Genomic DNA, 23,517 nt, shown 5'->3' on the forward strand with positions numbered 1-23,517 from the left:
TTCCTGTATGAGTGCTCCAATGGCCTTTCTGTGGTACAGGATATATAGCAGCATACAGAAGACTGACCTCTAATTGTCTTTTCCATGCTGGGTTTTTGAACACAGAGGGCTCATTCCAATGCCTTTTTCCTTTTCTCCTTTTTTTTTTTTTCCCGAGCTCCACTCATCCAGAAAAATGTGAATTGGGCAAATGGAATGCCCTTCAATGGTCAGTGTGAAACCACGTCACGCAGATGCGTGGCAGATGGAGAGAGGTGGATCTACAGGTCGATCATTTATACATCAGTCAATCATTGTCAGGCTTTCTGAAAAAAAACAAAAAACAAAAAAAAAAACTTCCCTAAAGGATGCTCCTACAAGGAACATTTAAGGGGATGGAATGTCTTTAAAGATTGCAGACTTTGATCGATTTCCAGGGCAGGAGCATGGGAAGGAGAAAAGTGGAGGGAAAAAAGGCATTAGAATGAGCTGTCAGAGAATCATTTAAAATCCTCCGTGCCGGCATACAAAATGGCCGCCGCACCCAGCCTGAGACTGCTGCGGGTTTAATCCGCTCCATGGTCACGGACAGCCAGGGGCCCATGGTCACCCAGTAAAGCTCTCATTATTGGGCAGGCCTTAAAACCATTTGTCTTTGAGCTGCTACGCATATTTGCTGCTCTTTTTTTTTTTAGGTTTGTCTTTAGGAGGTCGAGAGAGTGCGTAGCAGATCTGAGTGCTCTCTTTGTTCGACAATAGTCCCACATGTAATTACGGAAGAGCTGGCCTCCTCTCTCATAGTGAAAGGTTTGTCCTGTTGCCATGGGAACAGTGTTGTGGTGAGTTGTGGGTCCTTGAGAGGTTTTGGTGGTGGTGTGTGTGTGTGTGTGGGGGGGGGGGGTTCTCCGTAGTTTCTCGGGACGGGAGAAGCGCCCTGCAGGCTGAGAACATGACGGCCAAAACACTTCCTCTCCTCCTCCCCTGCAGCTGAACAAAAAGCAGAGCTGCCCCCCCACAACCCCCCCAATACAGTATCCCCCCCTTTTCATATTGTACTCCAGGTGGTTAACATTAATCAAACTGCACTTGGTGTGGTTGGCATTAATCAAACTACACACAGTCGGATTAACATCACTCAAACCACAATCAAACCAAAAAGGTCCAGTTAACATTAATCACACCACACTGTCAGGTTAACATTAATCGAACCACACTGTTTGGTTAATATTAATCAAACCACATGGTCAGGTTAACATTAATCAAACCACACTGTTAGGCCATAATATTAATTGGACTGCACATGGTGTGGTTGCCATTAATCAAACTACACACAGTCAGATTAACATCACTCAAACCGCAATCAAACCAAAAAGGTCCAGTTAACATTAATCAAACTACACACGGTCAGGTTAACATTAATCAAACCACACATTCAGGTTAACATTCATCAAACCACACATTCAGATTAACATTAATCAAACCACACAGTCAGGTTAACATTAGCCAAACCACACAGTCAGGTTAACAGTAATCAAACCACACGGTCAGGTTAACATTAACCAAACCACACTGTAGGGTTAACATTAATCAAACCACACATTCAGGTAAACATTAATCAAACCACATGTTCAGGCTAACATTAAACAAACTGCACGGTCAGGTTAACATTAATCAAACCACACGGTCAGGTTAACATTAACCAAACCACATGGTCAGGTTAACATTAATCAAACCACACTGTCAGGTTAACATTAATCAAACTACATGGTCAGGTTAGCATTAAAACAACTGCACACAGGCTCAGGTTAACATTAATCAAATCACACAAGCTGGGGTTAACATTAATCCACCCACAGTGTCACCATCACATTTTTCCTTGCGTTCTGTTTGCTTCAGAGCCCATTGTTTGAAGAAGCAGCAGCACTGCAGCATCTCAGGAGTTTTGATAAGCGAGTAGATTTTTACAGCTAGTAGACTCTGACCCCTGTGTTTATAAAGGGTCACAACACATTTAAAATGTAAAATTGATGGAATGTTTTGATGGATCTGGACTAAATCAGAGTCTATTAACCTGCATAGTAATTAGTGACTTGCAGTTAAATTAAATGTGTTTTTGATTTTTTTTTTTTGGTGACATAGTCTGATAATTTTCCAGGTGTGTTGTTCTTTTGACTCAATATTTAGTTAATTTTAAACCATCCTCAGGGTTTGAGTTATGCAGTAAATTCTAGGTCCAAAAAACCTAATTTTCAAAGTAAGCATGTTGATTGGCTGAAATGCCTGCGTCGGTCTAATGAACTTTCTCAGGGGGATTTGTGGGAGATGAAAAGAAAAAAAAGAAAAAAACAACTGCGCTGTGAGAAAAACAACAAACATTCAGCCATAAATTCTACAGGATGTGTCCTGGGTCCTGGAGTAATGAATGGGAATACTTCAGTGGGGAATTCTGCCAGATTCCTTGCAGGATGCATTTGGGAAGTGGCCCTGCTCGGAGGAGAAGATAAGAGGTTATATGACACTCCGGTTTGTCTGCAGATTTATGTGCAGGGAAGAAAGAGCTGTGCCTCTGGAACCAACACCCCAGCCGGCCTCTTAGCGCCCGCGGCAAAACAGACACAGCTACCTATTGTTTCAGATAATCCCTGCTTTTGTTATGTGAGAGTTAGAGTGTGTGTGGGGTGGGTGTGTGTGTGTGTGATAGGGGAGAGGGGTGGTGGGGTGAGTGTGTGTGGCATGTGTGAGTGTGTGTGTGTGTTAGTGAGAGGGGAGGAGGGTGAGGGTGGAGGGGGGAGTGTGTGTGGGGTGTGTGTGTGTGTGTGTGAGTGAGAGGGGAGGTGGATGGAGGGGGGAGTGTGTGTGAGAGTGTGTGTGTGTGTGTGAGTGAGAGGGGAGGGTGGGGGGGGGAGTGTGTGTGGGGGGTGTGTGTGAGAGTGTGTGTGTGTGTGTGTGAGTGAGAGGGGAGGTGGATGGAGGGGGGAGTGTGTGTGAGAGTGTGTGTGTGTGTGTGTGTGTGTGAGTGAGAGGGGAGGGTGGAGGGGGGAGTGTGTGTGGGGGGTGTGTGTGTGTGTGTGTGTGAGTGAGAGGGGAGGTGGGTGAGGGTGGAGGGGGGAGTGTGTGTGTGTGTGTGAGTGTGTGTGAGAGTATGTGTGTGTGTGTGTGTGTGTGTGTGTGAGTGTGTGTTAGTGAGAGGGTGGAGGGGGGAGTGTGTGTGTGAGTGTGTGAGTGTGTGTGAGAGGGGGTGATGGGGGGAGTGTGTGTGAGTGAGAGGGGAGGGGGGCGTGGCTTGGCTGTGAGTCAAATCAGAGGGGTGTGTGGCTAGGCTGTGAGTGAAATGGGCAAGGGAAGTGGCTAGGGTGTGAGTGAAGTGAAAGGGGGCATGGTTAAGATGTGAGTGAAAGGGGGAGGGGGAGTGGTTAAGATGTGAGTGAAAGGGGGAGGGGGAGTGGTTAGGGAGTGATTGACAGGGAAGGGGGAATGGTCAGGGTAGTAGAGGGGGGGGGGGGGATTATCTTGCGCTTCCCCCTGGGAAAGTCACATGACCCTGCCGCTCTGATCGGGAATGGGAGGGAATACGAGGGGGCGGATGCAGCACGGGAGTTTCAGAGAGCAGTCAATGAGAACCACATGCGGGGGAGAGAGAGAGAGAGAGAGAGAGAGAGAGAGAGACAGAGGGAGGGCGGGAGAGAGAGAGGATCATACAAAGGCTCAGATCTCTCCTGGAGACATCACACCGCTCTCTGGCACCGCGTGGCAGGACAGCATCCTCGCTCTGTGAATACTGCACCTCGCGACTCGTGGCACACAGGCGTGCGTTTGCTCCTTGTTTCCCCCCCCCCCCTGATAAACGGAGAGAGCCGATAACCGGAGAAGAAAAAGAAAACATGTCAAGCGCCATCCTGAGACGGAACTCCAGCAAGGAAGGCTTGCAGAACCTGCTGAGGTGGGTGCGCAGAAGTGTTTGTTTGTTTTAGTTTTTCTTGCACAAAGCGGGGGTTGAATTTTTGGTTCATAGGTGTGTGTGTGTTTGTGCGTGTGTGTGTGTGTGTGTATGAAACCAGACTCTGTTCTGCCCCAAGCTTTTTTTGTTCCCAAGATGACGGGTAAGGAGGGGGCGGCTCAGGTGAAGACGTGTGGCATCGATATCGGGGCCAGGCTCTCTGTGCAAACACTGGGCGAGGAGCCCCTGTCTCACCATGGGGCCCTCGCCCTCTGCAGCGGAACAGAACTCTGCTGCTGCCAGCCATCGCTGTCTCTCACAGGTTCTGAAGGTGCCGGGTGCAGACCGGTCCTGCTGTGAGAGAAGCTCAGAGCTCGGGGTGATGCCAGGGTGATCTTTCTGAGTGGTTTAGCGTCGCAACGTGGATGCCAGCTGACTGCTGCCGTGTGTGTGTGTGTGTGTGTGTGTGAGAGAGAGACAGTGACCGTGAATGTGTGTGTGTGTGTGTGCGTGTGAGTGAGAGAGAGTGCGTGTGGTGCGAGTGGTTTAGCACAGCGATGTGGTATGTGGGTGCTAGAGGTTTGCTGGTTTATAGGTGTGCGAGTGTGCGTGTGTGTGTGTGTGTGTGTGTGAGAGAGAGAGAGTGTGTGTGAGTAGCTTAGTGTAACTATGTGGTATGTGGATGCTAGAGGTTTGCTGGTTTATAGGTGTGCGAATGTGCGAGTGTGTGTGAGTGGCTTAGTGAAGCGATGTGGTACGAGGATGCCAGCTGTATGCCGGTTCTTCGGTGTGTGTGTGTGTGGCTTAGCGATGTGGTACGTGCATGCCAGCTGTTTGCTGGTACAATTTTGCTGAGCGCCTGGTGGTTAAACCTGTGGGTGTGATTCTGGGGTTCTGGGGGTTCTGGGGGATTTCTCCTGCTCTTCCTCCAAAACGTCAGTCCGATGACGTCCCTGGTTCACTGTGTTCACCGAGTGTTCTGGTGTCTCGCGTCTCGTGTGGTGCAGTTGAGCTGTACGTTTTTCATTAGAAACTTTTCCGTCCTGTGGCTATCCTGGCTGGACCTCTCGTGTAAAAGACCCTTCCCCACCCCCCAAATGAGACGTCCTGCTGAAATGATGCCTGAATGAAAAAATAAACATAGTGGTGTGGGGTGTGGGGTGGGGGGGTGGTGCTGGGCTGGGCAGGGCAGGGTTTGGTTTAGGATTAGGGTTGGGGGGGGTTAGGGTTAGGGTTATGGTTAGGGAGGTTAGGGTTAGGATTAGGGCTATGGGTATTAGGGTTAGGGGGGTTTGTGTTTTCCTGCTCGGTGGAGAGTGGAGAGGAGGAAGCTCTTGATTGGGGCTCGAGGGGATTGGGGGTTGGGGGGTTGGGGTTGGGGGGGGATTAGGCCTGTTGACCTGTGGTGACACTGGCCACACTCTCTCACGAGGTGGGGGGGGGTGATTAATCTGACCCCCCCCCCCGACACACACACACATACTCTCTCGCACGCACACACGCACACACACACGCATACACACACAGCCCCACGTACTCTCTCGTGCACGCACACACACCCACACACACATACACATACACGCAGTCACACGCACTCTCACGCACACACACACACATACACACTCAGTCACACGCGCTCTCACGCACGCACACACCCACACACACACATACACACTCACACAGGTTACAGCATGCAGATGTACTTTAGATAATGAGTGCGTTCAGTCGTACTGCACACAGCTGTGAGGTGCCTCTCTTGGGTCCAGCTCAGGACTGGCCTGTGTGGAATCTGGCCTGTGATGTGTCTTTGACAATAAATCAACACATTCCATAAATAAACTGAGAAATTAAGGTCGATTTATCAAAAATCTCCTTTCATTTCAGTGCCCTTGTATGTAAAGATCTCTTTTCACAACGGTCTTACAGATTCCAGCAATATGTTCAGAACCAAAGCTTGTTGTCAGTATTTATGGAAAATGGTGTATGTTGTAAAATCATCAGTAATCTGTAGGATTGTCAAAAGGGGTTAAAGGAGGGATGTCCAACCCTTGTCCTGTAGGTTTTCAATCCAACCTTAACAACACACACACACCATTCAATAGCTAGAAATCTTGTTGTGCTGCTAATTGGTCAAATCAGGTGTGCAAAATTAGGGTTGGAGTGAACATCTAGGGGACAGTAGATCTCCAGGAACAGGGCTGGGCAGCTGTGGGTTAAAGTATTGTAAAATAAAGTGTTTGACCCAGGTGAGGACTGGGGTTGTGAGGAGGACAAGGAGCCAAGCGCAAACAGTGTGTGAGGAGATGTTTGCTTTAGTCTCCACACTCGAGTCTAAACCATGAAGCCACGTTCATTCAGCTTTTCTTCTTCTGCGAGATGCACACACACAGGGAGCGTAGGACTCTGGGACAGGTCCCCTCCCACGCCCGCCTCTCTCAGTCCCTCCAGTTCGCAAAAGCACATTTTTCCATCTGCGTTCCCTGTTCTCATCATTCAATTGGAAAGAAAAACATTCCGTTTCCTGCTTTTAACATATCTACACTCGGCGGAGAGAGTACGTGAACAATTTCATTATTGTACTGTCACGTGACTGCTTTTTAAGATTTATGTTTTTGTGAGCTCTTGCTGATCTGCAGTCTCAGAGTGTGCACATCTGTGCGATAAGGTGTTTTTTGTTTTGTTGAGTGACTGATGTTTGGAGCGGCCCTGTGTGTTAATGCGGGGAGACTGATGACATCACCCTCTGCGAACATTCCGCTGGTGCTCAGTAAGATTCTGCGGTTCTGGATCTTTCCGCTTGAGCCAGCGCATAAAGGCACACTAGCAGAGCGTGCAGGCTGTGATACACACGCATACACGCACAGACACACACACACACACACACGCATACACATATACACACACACACACACACATACACATACGCACACGCACACGCACGCACGCACGCACATACACACACGCACACACACACACACACACATACACACACGCACACACACACACGCACGCACACATACCCACACACATGCACACACACACACACACACACACGCACACACACACATACACACATTCACTAGCAGAGTATGCAGGCTTTGGCTGCCTTATTCATGAAAACTGGCACTCCGAGCACTGCTGCTAACACACACACATGCAGACATGCACACATACACATATACACATGTGCACACACACACGCACAGAGCGTCTCTCTGTTCAGGCCTTTCAGATGCTCTGGTGTGTTTAGTGGGATGAGCTTGTTTTGGAAAGTGGAGCATTCTCTAAACCCCACACAGCTGCGGTGGGGCGGGACCCTGCTGCAGGACCCCTGTGTCCAGAAAGGGGGGGTGGGGGTGGGGGGCGTTGGGTAGTAAGAGCAATGTCCACAAAATGTTTAGTTTTTTTGGTGAAAGTCACCCCCACGACTGCGGGCAGCGTAAAACAGACCCTTATAATCAGTGGCCCTGGTGTTGCGTTTCAGTGACATGTGTTAGCGGTTGGAGTTGGGGGTGGGGCGGGGCGGGGAGTGGGATCAGGTCAAACAGGCTCTGGTCTGAATCAGGCCAGCGCACCCATGATCTCCCAGCGCTCTGCAGGGCGCCGGGTGATGTCAGAGCTGAGGCATGTAGGTGAGAGTCTAATTTGCGTGACCCCTCCCCCCTTTGCCTCCCCTCCTTGTGTCAACACTGCCCCGGGCTGATAAGAGTGGGGTTGGGGGGGGGGGGGGGGCAGGCCCTGCTCCATCCGTCCCGTCTGATAAATAACACTCCAGAGCCTCTCCCTGGGGCTTCGCTCCGTTTGGGCCAACTGACCTGACCGTGAGCGAGGAACAAAAACAAAAACAAACGCAGCATTCTGGTCCGTCGCGGTTCTGATGGACCGCCCCCCAGTGTGAGGGCAGGGCGAGCAGCTACAAAACTCCCCTCATCTGGGCAGGTTTCAGGTCAAGTGGTGCGGGGACTGATCCAGGAACGGGGGATTCCTCTGTCGTTCTCTGAAGAGCACGCTAATGCGCTAACCACAGTAACAAGCTACCTGCAGTAATGGCTTAACGCAGTAATGCACTAAACACTAGCCAGACCCTCACGGAAATTACTGCCACCTTCCTCCTCTATATGTAAGGCTGGTTTACAGACTACCAACAGGGAACCTACATCTCCCTGCGGGGCGTTTTTATTAGGCTGCTGAACACCCAGCGGATTTAGGGATGGGGTTGGAGGTGGGGTAATGAGAGGAGGGGGAGTCTGTAAACACACTGGATCAGTAATGGACCCTACAGACGGCCCTTTAACTGATAAACAAGTGGACAGATGCCAGAGTAGACTTGGGGCTTAGAGGAAATGAGATCTGATAAGGTTGTGGGCTGCGCCGGGGTGCTTCAGAGAGGGGGAGGGGGGGGTTCTGCCCCTTCACAAGTCCGCGACTTTCTGGAACATTCTTGGCTCTGCGTTTCTCGTCTTTCAAACTTTAAAGTTAATCAATGATTTCTCCTCCCACTTCAGCGGTGCTGAGTGATTGTTCTTCCATCAGATTTTTGTTGTCCTACTTAAGGGGGGAAAAATGAAACGTTTCAGCCGGCCAGGCTGAGAGCATCTGTACGCTGTGAGTATCTGGTTATGAGGACCCATATTTGTAATGGGTTTTTGCGAGTTGGATCAACCGCTCATTGTTATAAGAAAACACGCCGATGGCACACTATGTGACCTGCTGACGTTCTGGGAGAGTCTCCTTCAACGGCGTCATCGAAAATGACTCTCGGGCCTGACTCAATGGCTTCTTTTATTGCTTGGACTGGCTTCGTGCTTATGACCTCATCCTGCTGAGATCCCCCCCCCCCCTTCCTGCTCCCCCCCCCTTTCCTTCCTTCAGTATCTGTGTCACAGACCTCAGTTGCCTTTTCACTTACACGGGGGGAGGAAACTCGTTATAGTTTAAACCTTTGCGAGCGCGTTTCGTGATTTGAACGGAGACTGCGGAATGCAGAACGGAGTCTGTGGAAACGGAGCGGCCCCCTCTCTCTCTCTGCAGGACGTTCGGAAAATGGCTCCTCGGCGACGGCAGCAACCACACAAGCGTTCGCCTCCGGGATCGACTTCCTCTAACCAGCCAGGAATGTGCAGAAGCACCAGGCCGCCAAAACGCATACTGCAAGCATTCATCCTGGTTCAGCCTCACCGCTGGGCAGTTTTTACTGTCAACAAATAGAAATTAGCATTACTTTTTATTATTCTCACAAGATTTGGTTATTAATTGCCAGCGTTCCCTTGTTGGCACATATATATACCACTCGGTTGTGGGCAAACCACACTGGATAGACTCCAGCTCCAGTCTGACATCATAATCCGGCAAAGTTCCCGGCAGCCAATGGCAGGAGAGGGAGGATAGATGAGTCAGCGTTTCAGGGGTTTTGTGTGTAGATGCTTTTTCCAGCAGGAACTGAGCAGAGAGAGTGTGCCTGCTGAATGCTGGGTCAGGAGGGAGAGAGAGAAGTTCACACTCCTCCTCTCTGGCCATCCTGCCATCCCTCTTTCTCTCTGCCCTCCATCTCCTTTCCTTTGGCTCTTCCTCTCTCATCTACTCACTGTCTCTCTCTCTCTCCCTCGCTCTCTCTTTCCCTCTCCCATTCTCTCCCCATCCTTTTTCCTGCAAAATTTTCTAGGTGTAAATTGTAAAGGTGTCAGTAATCTGCAGGGTTGTCTAAAGGGCTGAGGAGCTGCTCAGCCCTGTTCCTGCAGATTTTATATTAGATTTTACCTTTTTTTTAGGGGGGTTGGCTGATCCTACCTCTCATTGGCAGTCCTCCACTAATGCTTTGATTGAGGTCTTTAAGTCCATTAAAGGGATTAACCAAAGTGAACTACAGGCGATTCTTCAGGGTGAGCTTGGTTAGCAAACTAAGAAAGAAGGTGCACTTAGTGGAAGGAGAAGGCAAGCATTCGGCTGGATGGCCTCATCATTATGTTATCTTATGGACATTCTGGGACTACAAAGCTCTGATATTGCCGTGGCGTTAAGGCATTTACGAGCGTTAAACATACCCCTGACACTGCAGAAGGCCATGACCCTTTCTGGTTTACTTCCTGCTTATCTACAGAAGCAGGGTCAGCCAGGATCCATCGGTGCATCATGGGAAGGGTGGAGACATGTCAGAGAACACAAAGAACTTCAATTAAACCCTGCACTTTAAGTTGTCACAACGACATTACATGCAGTGTGTAGAGTGTGATATTTGTTGAACACATATTTGTGAAAGGTTTGCATTTGCTGAAAGCCTCAAAAGACAGAACATTAAATTGATCAGCCCTAATGCAAAGATCAGCCTGCTCTCCATCAAGGTGTATCAGCACAGATGACAACATGCTACAGCCCTATATGTCTACTGTATTTCAAACAACATGTACGCTACTCACCACTGGGCATAGATTCAAACTAACCCAACTCAGTTTAATATATTGGGGTAACCTTTAATATGGGGGCTACAGAGACTGTATTTGCTCAGTGAGTAGATTGTGGGCACAGATTATTTGCCTTATCTGCAGCACCACAGTTTGGAAGCTGTTCTCAGAATGGACGCTCTCTGGCCCAACAAAAGACAGACGATGTCATCGTTTGAGGAGCGGTAAACATCCCTACAGAATGCTGTAGGAGGCCATGACCCTTGGGTTATGCTTCCTCAGTTTATCTCCAGACCCCAGAGCCCCCACCCCCACTCCCCCCCCAGGCCTGTCTTCCTTGCCCACGGCCCAAAAACACTGCCCCATCTGGATCTGCAACTCTCACCTCCTTTTCCTCTGCGCTGTTCCCAGGGCGAGCGAGCTGGGACTTGCTCTGTCGTGTGTTTGCAGACGGTACATTTCCAGGATTTTAGGCACTTTTCCGCCCCTGCACGCACCCCTGGGCGCTGCTGCTTTTGAACGAGACTCTAAAGGAGGCCGATCGGACATATTGTTGTAATTGTGAAGACGGCAAATCCCAGCGCAGACATAAAACAGGGTTTCTGGTGTGAGAGAGAGAGAGAGAGAAAGAGAGAGATAGAGAGAGAGGGAGCGAGAGGATATATTTCTCTGAGTTGCCTTTGTGAAGATGAGGATTCACTGATGCAGCCAGAGGAGCAGATGGTGTCAGTGGAACTGGATAGTGAAGTGAAGTTTACCGTTCATGCTAGGCCATCATCCAGATTACAGAAGAACTTAAAGACCGTGCAAGATGCTATCTAGTTTCTAGATAAACTAAGCATTAGGCACACTTTAGTGGTAGGAAAATGGGGTGAGCACGGTCGGGCTGAATGGCCTGCTCTTGCTGTTATGTTAACTTAAAGCAATGGACTAGACTGATCTTGCCTTGTCCCTGTGGTGTGTGTTTGGACTGGTTCCTTGGCATGGGCAAATGGAACCGAGCTTTTTACAGTGATGCGGGGGCGGGAGGGTTGGGTCGCTCATCCACCCCCTGGGTACACGGCCGCCAAAAAACGCTCAACACCCCTCCAGCTGTCGTCTGACCCCCTCGCCATTTCCTCTCTTCCCTCTTTCCCTTCCCCTCTCTCTCTCTCTCTCTCTCTCAATCCATCCATCCCTCCCTCCCTCTCTCTCACACATCCTGGCTCGGTGGAGAGTAGGCAGGCGGGGCTGGGGCAGGCAGGGGAGTCGGGGAGTGGGGGTTTGGGACTGCCGCTTCAGAGAATAGAAGCGACGGTGTTGGCCTTGAAGGTTTACCGGGGCAAGCAGGAGAGCAGACAGAGCTCCTTTGATCAGTGGGTGTATTTACGGGGCCCCCGTCACAAACACATTTTGGCCCGAAAGCGTCGTAAAAGCGTCCAGGCGTCCAGGCCCCGGAGTGGGCCGTCTCTGCGCCGCAGACCCCCGGGGGCTCTCCATACAGACCCGATAGAGACGCACACGTGCACGCCAGAACTGACCCAGAAACTAAATCAGCGTGTGCTGTGATCCGACAGGCCGAGAGATAGAGAGAGAGAGAGAGAGAGAGAGAGAGAGAGAGAGTTGCCCCTCCCCTCCCAACACTCCGGCAGCCTAAATAAAAAATAAAACAGTGTGAGAGCTGTAACTGATGCAGTTTTTATAGGACATAACTCTATTATGCTAAAGCATAGTGTGATGATGCTTTGGATGGCAGGATGATGCTCACCTGTGTGTATAGATATGTGTGTGTGTGTGTTTACATGTGTGTGTGTGTTCACGTGTGTGTGTGTGTGTGTGTGTGTGTGTGTGTGTGTAGAGAACCCTTTAACTACAGTAGATGGGGTTCTTCTGTGGGTTCCTTTTGGACGTTTTTGAGACTGTATATCACTAGCTCGACTCCCTGCTGCGCTGCACATTTGGTTTGCGTTAGGACGCTGTTCCTCTTGGAGTGTCGATCGGCATCTCTCTGTGTTCCACCACAGTGGATTCCGACAGGGCTTTGTGTGTTTGCGAAAAAAAGGGTGTGAAAAGTGCAGACGACCCTCAAACTGAACGACCATCCAAAGTACAAAAACGGTGGAGAAAAAGTATAGGCTATACTTTCCAAACGGTTCATTATAATTTCCACTCAACTGCCAAGTTATCTTGAGGCGATTCTCCATATTTCAGAGCTGACATAAAACCAACCGGTGGCTTGATTTTAACGATGACGGCACCTCTCCTGAATTGACGGTTTCTAATCGCTCAAAAAAAAACAAAAAAACCACAACCCAATTAGCCTTTTATTTTGAATAACAGACCCAACGAAGCCCTTGCTGCTTTAATACTTTTAGACTCCCTCGGGACATTATGACTGCGGTGGAGACTGAAATTAACGGGCACAGTTGCGCAAGAGATTAAACGATGCTCAAAGGAGAGAGCATTTTATTTTCAGACCGAACAGAGGCCGTTTAATGGGGCGCCATTTATTTCGCTGTCACAGCGACAGATGTGGAGTCGCCACGTCAAAGTGATTTTCGTTGGCGTACGTAATAGGCCTATCATAGAACCCCCAGAAGAAAGTTTTGGAAAACTTTACAGTGAATTGTTTCTACTACCATTGCGCATTTTTTTATTGGCGCTCTTAGCGGCTGTCATTGCTATGTGGTTAGTGGTGCAAATGCTCTGTTCCACAGAGCCAAATGTAAGCAGTTAAAGCTATCTGACTCAATCTGCTGTGCGATCACAGTTCCAGATTTGTAATTGTTTAGGTTTCCCAATCTTTTTACTGTTCAGTAACTGAGTAAATATTTGGTCTCAGTTTGATATAGGCACTTCGCTGGAATGCGGGGAAACGCGGTGACAGCCATTTTCCGTTCTTGAATAATTTGAGAATTATTTCGATGGATGAAAGTCGCAGCCGATGTAAATGTGTTATTGCGACACTGACTTTAAATGGAGAGCGTGTTTACCACTGACGTAAACAAATTTTCCGTTTTCCAAACGCTCCTGGAGGTCGCAAACGAGCTTATCCCTTGCAGTCAGCGCTGACAGTCGCGGGGCAGATGTTCCGTTGGCTCGATCCCTCATCCTGACCCGTTTCCAGGTCATTGTTTAGAAATGTCTTCTCGTTGGTCATTCGGTCCTTTGTTGAAGTGACTTGCCAACATTGATGTTTTACTTTTTTTAAATCGTTTCTTGGATGATTGATTTCAGATTGTTTCCAAATGTTGTTTCAAATTTAACTGGCGCCTTTTCTGTTTTACGCCAGTTGTGTCCCATTGTGGGAATGTACAGTGCATGCAGTTTTTATAGGACATCACTATTATGCTAAAGCATAGTCTGTGGGTAAGTTGTTTAGGCTACCGTTTGGGCTGTCAATAAATGAAAGGTCCCATATTGTGCACCTATCCAGTGTTATTTTAGGTCCTTATAAACAAAACAAAACGTTTGTGCGGTTTTAAGTACTAAAAACAATCTTTATCCATGTCCATTCTCCAGTGCCTCATTCGCTTCACTAAGAATGGCTGTTTAGTGACTTTAAGGCTCATTGATACTAGTGAACGTTGTGATTAGCTGGCTAGCTCCAAGGAGCTGAACGCCATCTCTTCCGAGCGCTTGGATTTGTTCCTGCTACGCAGTAGAATGTGTTGAAGGCAGACATGCAAACGAGCGCATCGTTGTTACGTCACCAAGTTACGGAAGGCTCGGTGAAATGCACTGTTTAAAAATACAGATTGTTTGTTGTTTTTGGGGGGACTGTGCACTTCGATTCTTTCACAGTGTTTTCTTATAGCACCTACAACTTTATAATCCACACTGCAATGTCGATGTCCATTACATGGGACCTTTGTACTCAGTGTAAATAAGAGCACCGTATGTATGTTTATTAAAATCTTTCTTCATTTTTCTCGACTCGGGACAGAATCACAGCGCAGCGGAGCCTCGAGGACGCGGAGGAGATCGAGCGGGAGCGCCGTCGCCGGGCGCGGGAATCTTTCCGCAGCTCGAGCAGCCAATCGGACGTCCCGCGGGATGGAGGGAACGCCGCCGAGGACAGCCCGTGAGTGACTGCGCCTCGCCGCCATTTTGTCTTGATTCACCGATCAGACAAAATGGCGGCCTTCGGAATTACTCGCCCATTCGCTTTCTCTCTATACGCTACTTCGGTAAATCTACATAGTGTACTGGATAGGGATTCAGTGGTGAAAAGACGAGATGAATTTGGACACGGCAGAGTCTGAGCAGGTTACTAAGCAACGTGCAACTCTTGCCTGACAGCTGTCAGTGGCTTGGTGAGCTTGCAACAATGGGTAGCTAATGGTAATTAATTTGTAGGGTTTTCCTGGCTCGTTGTGTACTTATACTAATTATTTATCTGTGATTAATAACTAATAGGTAATGAGACAAAGTTGTGGTTGCTATTTTAGTTTTTATGAAAACATGTTCTGCTAGCCTTACATTTCTATACCAGCACAGCAAGGTCAGCCATTGCCATTTTGACCAGAAATCTCGCTGCTGGTGATCAAATCGTGTGCATCGTTTGTACCCTACATTTTGTGGTGCATTGTGGGGAATTTTGAGTGAATTTTAACAGTGTCAGATTTAATACTTCATTTCAGACACCCTACAAAATGGCCTATCCCGTAAATATGCTCCCATATAAAGTTTATTGGGCGCCATTGCAAACACACAGCCACCAATGACACTGCCGGTGTCTGGCAGCGGTGGGCCACAGCGGTTTTAAACCCGATATCTTAACAAGCTCCTCACTTTACTCTCAGGGGGGGTCGACGAGGCCTACATCTCAGTCTCGTGTCTGGTAGGGAGAGGGTGGTCTGCTACTCGTCACTTTGAGGTGTGCCTTCCGTAGGCGAGTAAAGTAAAACTGTTGATGTGCTGGATAAGATCTGTCAGGTGAGCTCATGCAGGGCAGGGCGCACACCTGTAGCGGTATGTTACCCGCATCTGAGGAGTCGCTAAGATGAGATGATTGATGTCGTAGATTAAAGGCAGGAGTTGTGGCGTGTTAATGCTATCAGTTAAACCAGAGTCGGTGGGTATAACAGTAGCTCATCCTGTAGTGCTATATAGTGGTTTACGAATGTTAATTATTTCAAACTTGTATAACAAGCTGGAAATAACACTGTGGTCCTCCACTCTCGGTCCTGGAGAGCCACCGGGTGTGCTGGGGTTTGTTTTCGCCTTATTATCAATTAATTAGCTGCTTTAATTGATCAATTAAGTGCCGAGTAACAACAAAAGCCAGCACACCCTGCAGCTCTCCAGAACCAGGAGTCAGGACCACCGTGTTATATCCACCTGGTTATACAAGTTTTAAATGATTAGTAAAGCCATATTTAAATATATACATTTTTAAAAATGTGGACCTCGCCAGTGTTGACTGGCTGAAATGGTCAAAGGATGACGCATAACCATTGGGAAGCTAAGGGAGGGTTTGAGTCGGCAGGTTTTCCTGCATTCGCCAATAGCGCCCCCTTTGGTAGATCAGTGCCCTACACTCATCCTGTGCCAGTTGACAAGCTCTTCTTACACACAGTTGTTTCTTATCACTTTACTGAACCACTCATAAAGTCAAAGTCAGTACAGTCTGTTAGCGTTGGAATTTGACTGTCACGCAGGGTATCTGCACATAGCATGAGACACCAGACCCCTTCAAAAGGATTGACCGAATAGCTCCATGTGGTCGGTGAGACGGATATGGTTTGACTGGGATGTCGCGTGCATTCAAAGTGACAGCTGAAATGGTTTGAGACGGAGATGGTCTAACTGTGCTAGCGTGTGTGTGCTTAGTCACAGACAGCTGGGGCAGTTTGGAGAGGTGGTCTGACTGTGCTAGCGTGTGTGTGTTTAGACAGACAGCTGCAGCGGTTTGTGAATGGAGATGGGTGAATCAGAGGAGGCCTAATCCCCTTTGGCTCTGCGCTGTGTGGAGTGGAGAATGCAGGGACTCAGGACTGTAGAGTTCAAACAAGGTCATTCAGTCTCTCTCTCTCTCTCTCTCTCTCTCTTTCTCTCTCTCCCCCCACCTCTCTCAAATTCAGAATGCTTTATTGGCATGACAAGACTCAGCTCAGTACAGAAAAGAACAAATAGAACATGCACCATTGAACACATGAACATATATGTGGACATGCAGTGTACAGATGTATAGGACTCTCTCTCTCTCCCTTTCTCTCGCTGTTTCTCTCCATCCCTCCACACACTGCTATTGTTTTATTCACTCCGTCTGTTTCATTCTAATTCTCTCTGCATCCTCCTCACTCATTCTCTCTGACCATATCTTTTATCTGCTTTCCTTTAGTCTCCCCCCTATCTCTCCCACCATTTTCCTCCCTAAGTCTCCCTCTCTCAAGCCCCCTTCTCTCTTTTTCTCTCTCTCCTCTCTCTCCCTCTCTGTCACTCTCTCTAGCCCCCCTCTGTCTCTCTCTCTTTCCCCCTCTCTCTAGCCCCTCTCTCTTTCTTTCTATCTATCTATCTCTCTCTCTCTCTGTTACTCTCTCTGCCCCTCCCCTCTCTTTCTCTCTCTCCTCTCTCTCACGTCCCCTCCCTCTCTCTCTCGGGGGAGAAGGAGGGCGTCCAGCAGCCATGACTCAAGCCCTTAAGAATGTTTACTACAGAGCAGCGGCTCCTAATGACCCACCTTCTGCGGCGCAAAGGTCGGAGAAGAGGAGAGAAAGAGGAGAAGAAAGAGCCCTTTCCTCAGCCCGGCCCCTCACACACGGAGGAATGCAGGTTACTCGCACGAGGTCGTGCTGAAGGCTAAACCTGTGATGATAGATTAGATTAGATTAGATGAGATAAAATTGAAAGATAGATAGAACTTGTTTATTTTTCAAACGTATTTTCTTAAATAGTCCTCTTAAATAGTTACAAGCGCAGAACACCGGCTACAAGGAATCAAAATAAGTAACAGAAAAGGAGAAATTAACTGCGCAGTCCTGGTAGCTCCGTACTCACAGGGGTCAAAGGTCAACTCTGGAGGCAGAAACTGAGCTCCTTTTGTTGCTGTCAGGGGTGGTTGCTATTTATGAGTTCCTTTTTCGGGCATTGTGCCGGCCTGCAGCTCTTGTATTGTATTGTGTATTTTGAAGTGTTGAGGCGGTTCAGTGTTCAGACCGTTAAGGCCGTTCTCTTGCATGTCCGTGTCGGTCTACCTCCTCTACCTGGATGTTAGCTCGATAGTCTCCCGTCTCATCAGCGTGACAGGTGGCGCGGTCCCCAGGGCCACGCTCTCTGTGCCAGCCGGGTGGGGTTGTTTCATTGGTCTTGTGGTGAGGCTTTGCACCTACAGCCACTGTATTTAGAGTTCAGTGAGAGAGTTAGGAGGCGTTTAGATGACATAATGATTGAAGTATCCTGGCTCTACCTTGAGTGTTTCTTTTTGTTTTTGAAGAATGTTCTAGATTGTAGCTGAATTGCATTCTGGTGAAAATGATTTTCTTCTTTAATAGAAATCCGCTTTAATCATCCTCTGGAATTCCGCCTGCATTCTGTTCGGACAGCTCCCGGGACGATAAAACTCCCTCTCGTCCCTTTAATAAGCGCGGAGGCGGTGGGGCGTGAAACAGGGTATCATTAAAAAAACACACACTTTAAATCACACACACACTCCACTGTAAATCATACACAGACACATACACACGCACACTCCAGTGTGAATCACACACATTCTCCACTTTTGATGAACTAAATGCCTTGGTTTGTGGTTTAAAAGTGCAGGTTCTGAAGTTTGCGGTTTAAAAGCACTGGCGGTTTCTCAAAGCAGGTTTACTGTGTCAGTTTGATAACTGTGCTGAGTAATACCTGGAACTGCCTGTTTTTCCATGTTCCATATTTGGGAGGGTGATGGGTTTTACACTCAGTTATCCTGCTGGGTATTACAAGGCCCTAGTTCTGAGGTTTGAGGTTTAGAAGGTATTTGGTTTGTGTTTTCCAAGCGTAGCTCTGGAGATTTGTGTTTTATAAGCGAAAGTTTTGGCGGTTTAACCAGGGGGAACTGTAAAAGGTAAAAGGTGGAATAGGGCAGGTCCTGTGGAACAGGATGATGTCAGTGTTGTGTTGTATTTGCACACAGTGAACCGCTGGGACAGGATCTGATTCTGCATCTCCTCTTTGTGTGTAAACACAGGGCACAGCTGTATTACAATGACCTCATCCCGTCCCCTGACACGCACACATGCACAGCCCCACAAATGCGCACGCACACACGGGCAGGCAGGCAGGCAGGCACACGCACACATACACACATACATGCGCATACAGACACGCAAAACTCACACAGACATGCACCCACACACGCACATACTAATGTGCACATGCGTATGCGCACAAACACACACAATGACGCGCACACACACACACACATCAGCACAGGAAGTGGGTTCAATAAGCGCTCTCTCCATTTTAAAAGGCTGATTGACTTTCTCACACACTCGCTCTGTGCCCCTGTTCAACTCAGTCCCTCACCCCCCTCAGCTCCCTCTCCCTCCTCCACTCTGTGCCCTGTGCCACTCTATCCCTCTCCTGTCCTGGCTCTCTCTCCCCACTCCTCCACTCTGTGTCCTGTCTCTCGCCTGCCTGGGCTCTCTCTCCCTCCTCCACTCTGTCCCTCTCCTGTCCTGGCTCTCTCTCTCTCCTCTGCTCTGTGCCCTGTGCCGCTCTGTCCCAGTTCGCTCATCACTCCACCACTCTGTGTCCTGTCCCTCCTGCTCTGGGCTCTCTTTCCCCACTCCTCCACTCTGTGTCCTGTCCCTCACCTCCTGGCTCTCTCTCCCTCCTCCACTCTGTGTCCTGTCCCTCCTGTCCTGGCTCTCTCTCCCTCCTCCACTCTGTGTCCTGTCCCTCACCTGCCTGGCTCTCTCTCCCTCCTCTGCTCTGTGTCCTGTCCCTCTCCTGTCCCAGCTCTCATCACTCCTCCACTCTGTTCCGCTCTGTCTCTCGCCTGCCTGGGCTCTCTCACCACTCCTCGCAGGGAAACAGCTGCCGGAACATTCCGCCGGCCCCATTAACTGACATCACTCTTGTCCTGGCGTTCGGTGGTCTGTTTGAAATGCCAGCTGACCTGGACGGGTCCGTTGTTCACAGTGGGAATGTGAATCGGAAGTCTGTGTGTGAGTGTGTGAGTGTGTGTGTGTGTGTGTGTGTGTAGTGTGCGTGGTGTACATTGTGTGTGTGTGTTCAGAATCATATGTGGCTCCACAGTTCTGATGTGCTGACTCTAGAGCATAAAGCGTGAGGGGAGTTTCCAGAGGAATATTCTGTCTCTTTACATCAGAAACCGGGATCCTCAAGTCTGTTCCTCTCTTGTTTAAGTCTCAAATTCATTCTGCATTCAGTAGATTTTGACCATGAGACTACATGGTACAGGCCATTCAGCCCATCTCGGCTCACCATTTACCTGCAGTCTCGACCGGGGATCAGCAACTGGAGATCCTCATGGGTCAAGAACTGCTGGTTTTCCACCCTCCCTTTACCTGGGAGTCAGGTCTGAAGGCAGTCTGGCCAATCAGTAGCACTAATGGTTCAGTTAATTACCCAGGGGATAAAGAAAACCAGGTCTGGATTTGGATTTGAGGGCCAAAGTTGATGATCCCTGGCCCGCATCCAGTGCCGTGTCAGGCCTGGTGTTGAACACCCATATCTGTCACGTATCTGCCTCTACTGCATGACCCAGCAAACTCTTCAACTCCTTGACAGCTCTTTGTATACAAAACATTTCATGAGACCAGTGAGGAACTTGTCCTTGACTAATTTACCCCTAACTCATTTCCACATAGTGTCTTGCAGTCTTCTGTGTCACGCAAGTACATAAAAATTGTCCGATTGTCATGGAAACCGTTCAAAACAGAAGTGTCTTCTTTGGTGGCTGGCTGGTTAACTGCCACGCATTTAGCCCACTGCAGCTCAAGATGTCCAAGTCTAAGCAAAGAATGTTTGCAGTTGCCAGGCAACAAGGAAGTAAACAAACAGTGACACACCCCCAAACTACTTCATGTGCGATGCGTGTCCTTTAACAGGCCACAAGAGGCACCGTGGAGTGCATTTCCTTTCCGATAATACCGTTTTTTTTTTTTCCTTTCTGCAAAGTAACCGCCACACCCGTCTTAAGGAGTTTAGCGTAAAAGGTGACATTTTAGTCTCACTCCTCGCTGCCTGACAGCCAAGCACTCATAGCTCTGTCAACAGCAGACCGCTATCGGCAGGGCTGTCCGCCGACTGCTTCGCATTCTCCAAGCAGCTGGTCCTCATCGCGACCCACGCACGTGGGCTGGCCGCTCGTAATCTGCTGCGGCTGCAGAAAGCTGGAGGCAGCTGGGTCCGTATCTGTGACTGCCCTCTTCCCCCAAACGCCTATCTCCCGTCCGGTTGCCAGGGCACTGTCGACACGTCAGGGGTAGCTTCGCCTTGCCGACGGCGATCTCGGGCATCTCTCCTGTTTGTACAGAAGCCAGTTGACTGGAACGGGGGGGGTGAGGTGAGCAACAGTCTGCGGTGAGGTGAGCAACACCAAACCACCATCCTCAAACCCTCAAACCCTCGAAACTCTCAAACCACACCGCATCTGTTTCCCTGCCTCTCCCGTCGCCCCCTGGCTGTGTTAATTGATGAAGTGGTCCTCCAGTCAGTAATGTTTGGGCAGGCTCATTAACTCTGACCCACCCCCCCCCCCCCCTCCCCTCGAGCTGCAGGTGCTGTGGTCTGTCAACAGCTGCTAAAGCTGCCCAGTGGTAGTTATAGAGTTAAAGTTATAGTTAGAGTTAAAGCGTTTCAAATCACAGTTTGCAGTTTTTAATTTATCCAGAATGTCCCTTGAGCTGGTGGGGGTTCTGTAGGCAGTTTTTTGCAGGCAGCTGGAGATGATCCCTCAACCCTGACCCACAAAGACTGGAGATTGAGTTCCCCAACCTGAATGGGGCAGCCTAGTGGCTAGAGTACATAACTGGGACAGGAAAAACCTGGAGGTCTGGTGGTTCAATCCCCATTCTAGCCACAATAGGATCTGCACAGCTGTTGGGCCCTTAACCCGTTACTCAGTTTGAGTGAAAGCATCAGCTAAATAACTGAAATGAATGTAATGTAATGGATGGGACTACAAAACGGTTATTAGGTGGTTAGTGGTGCTCCTGGACAGAGTATTGTACGTGGCTGTAGCATGTTGTCAGAGATCTGTGCTCATACCTTGATAAACTAACGTAGCTGCCGATTTAGCTGTATGTTTTTCTCTGTACTCCGACTTAGCTAACCTCTTTTTGCCCGCTCTTCCTTTACTGTATTCAACACGTTTTCATAAATTGAGTGCTTGCTTGCCACTTTGAACAGTGACTGAGACTGGCTGCTGCTACTGTCGATGGGACATCTGACTACTACCTGCACACAATAACGTTGCTGAACATAACCGTCCATTTAGAACTTCAGATCAGCCTTCATGTTAGCATTGTGTCTCGCCATGTTAAGTCTGTGGACAATTCATCATCAAAATGTCGAATTTTGAGGCCTAATTCAAATTTGATAAAATGTGTACAGTCATGAAATTTGAAAAAGCATGTGCATTTCTGAATTACCCACATAGTGAGTGGTCTTGTGTTGGGATCGGTTGGATTTAAGTTGAGTTATTTTTGTGCAAAAAAAAAGTCTTAATGCTTCCATCCTTGGTAACAGCGTCTTCCTCCCCGTGTGGCCCTCACAGGTCGGAGGCCGACCTGAAGCCCAGCGGTCAGCAGGCCCTGGAGGAGGACGAGGGCTTCAGCGACTGGACGCAGAAGCTGGAGAGACGCAGACAGAGGCGGCTGGAGGAGCAGGGCCCGGCCGAGGAGGAGGAGGAGGAGGAGGAAGAGCTGAGGCGACGGCGAAGCGGGAAGCCCGCCCGCCCGGTGCCCCCCCGCCCAGCCGGCCGGCTGGAGGAGGAGGAGGTGGAGGAGGAAGAGTGGGAGAAAAACAGGAGGAGCAGGAGGCGCAGAGAGGAGGAGGAGGAAGAGGAGGAGAAACTGAGGGCGGGTGAAAGGATGAAGGCTGTGAAGAGACAGGAGGAACCGATGAGAGAGAGGGATGAAATGGTATTCCTCCTCTTTACTGACTACTAAATATCCCCAGTCTTCCTGAGAACCAGCTGTTTTTTTTACACAATACAAGAGTAGTCTTGGATGACAAAAATTATTTTGTAGTGAAATATTTTTAAAAATATTACTTATTTTCTGTTTATTGAATGCCCCTTGTTGTAGTGTAGGTTTCTGTTCAGTGGAATATATGGTTGTTGAGATTAAGGCCAGATATGTGTGTCCCTACAGCGGACAGAGTGAATGGCTGGGTGTTAGTAAGATGTAAAACACAACTATAGCAGCAGCTACACCCACTTACATTGATGAACAAGTCAGTGCTTGCAGCTTGTAAAATCTGGCTACGGACCATAGCTTCGTATCCTGCCTGACAGGCAAATCTGCTGGGCTTATCTGTTCATGACAGAAGTGCATCGTGGGAAGCTTGGCTGCGATTATGGGATTATGAATGACCGCCTCTGAACTCTGAACTTTGAACTCTGAACTGTCCTTACAGGCCAAGGAGAAGAGGAAAGAGGTGAAGGTCTCGTACACATCCAAAGTCTTCCTGTCACAGGAAGTGAAACATTTAAACGGCAATGGAGATGCAGCTGGGGAGGAAGTGACATCACATCTTGTTAAAACAAAAAGACTTGTGAGGTAGGTTACATTAGCACAACTGTATCATTTTACAGCCCTTTTCTGGACCATAAAATATGTACAAACAATTAATCATAGATAAAATACATTGATATTAAAACTTTAATGCGCTCCAACCTTAGCTGAAATGCATTTTAAATACTCAAATACTCAGACTCAAATCCCACTGGAAAAAAAACTGGTTCTAATGCAGGCAAGACCCTGTTTTTATCACTGCAAACTCATCAAAGTGGCCACTGGAATGCCTCTGTAGTTCTGATTCTGTGTGACATTTTGTAAAAGAAAGAGGTGCTTTAGAGGCTGAATGCAGGGTGTTTCCCAACTTCCTGCCAGGCAGCATCCTCTCTGGGTTGGCACACGCAGACCTCACTCAGAGAGCACACACACACACTCACACACACTGCTCTGAGCCTGTATACCTCACTCTGACACAGCAGCTCGATATGGAGGAACGAAGAAGATCTTCCTCTTCTTTCCCCCGAACCAG

The 23,517-nt window shown here is 48.8% G+C and overlaps 1 protein-coding gene across 1 annotated transcript in view; it reads left to right on the forward strand.

Moving 5' to 3' along the window:
• Positions 1–3,712: 3,712 nt before the first annotated feature.
• The window catches only part of lsp1a (lymphocyte specific protein 1 a), a 47,940-nt gene continuing 28,135 nt past the window's right edge, over positions 3,713–23,517 (forward strand). The window contains exons 1-4 of the mRNA XM_061222519.1: positions 3,713–3,919; positions 14,240–14,377; positions 22,025–22,391; positions 22,888–23,030. Coding sequence (XP_061078503.1) covers positions 3,861–3,919; positions 14,240–14,377; positions 22,025–22,391; positions 22,888–23,030 — 707 coding nt within the window. The 5' untranslated portion in view covers positions 3,713–3,860. The remainder of the gene's footprint in view (positions 3,920–14,239; positions 14,378–22,024; positions 22,392–22,887; positions 23,031–23,517) is intronic.

This window comes from Conger conger, chromosome 15, assembly GCF_963514075.1.
Source record: "Conger conger chromosome 15, fConCon1.1, whole genome shotgun sequence".
Taxonomy (NCBI): domain Eukaryota; kingdom Metazoa; phylum Chordata; class Actinopteri; order Anguilliformes; family Congridae; genus Conger; species Conger conger.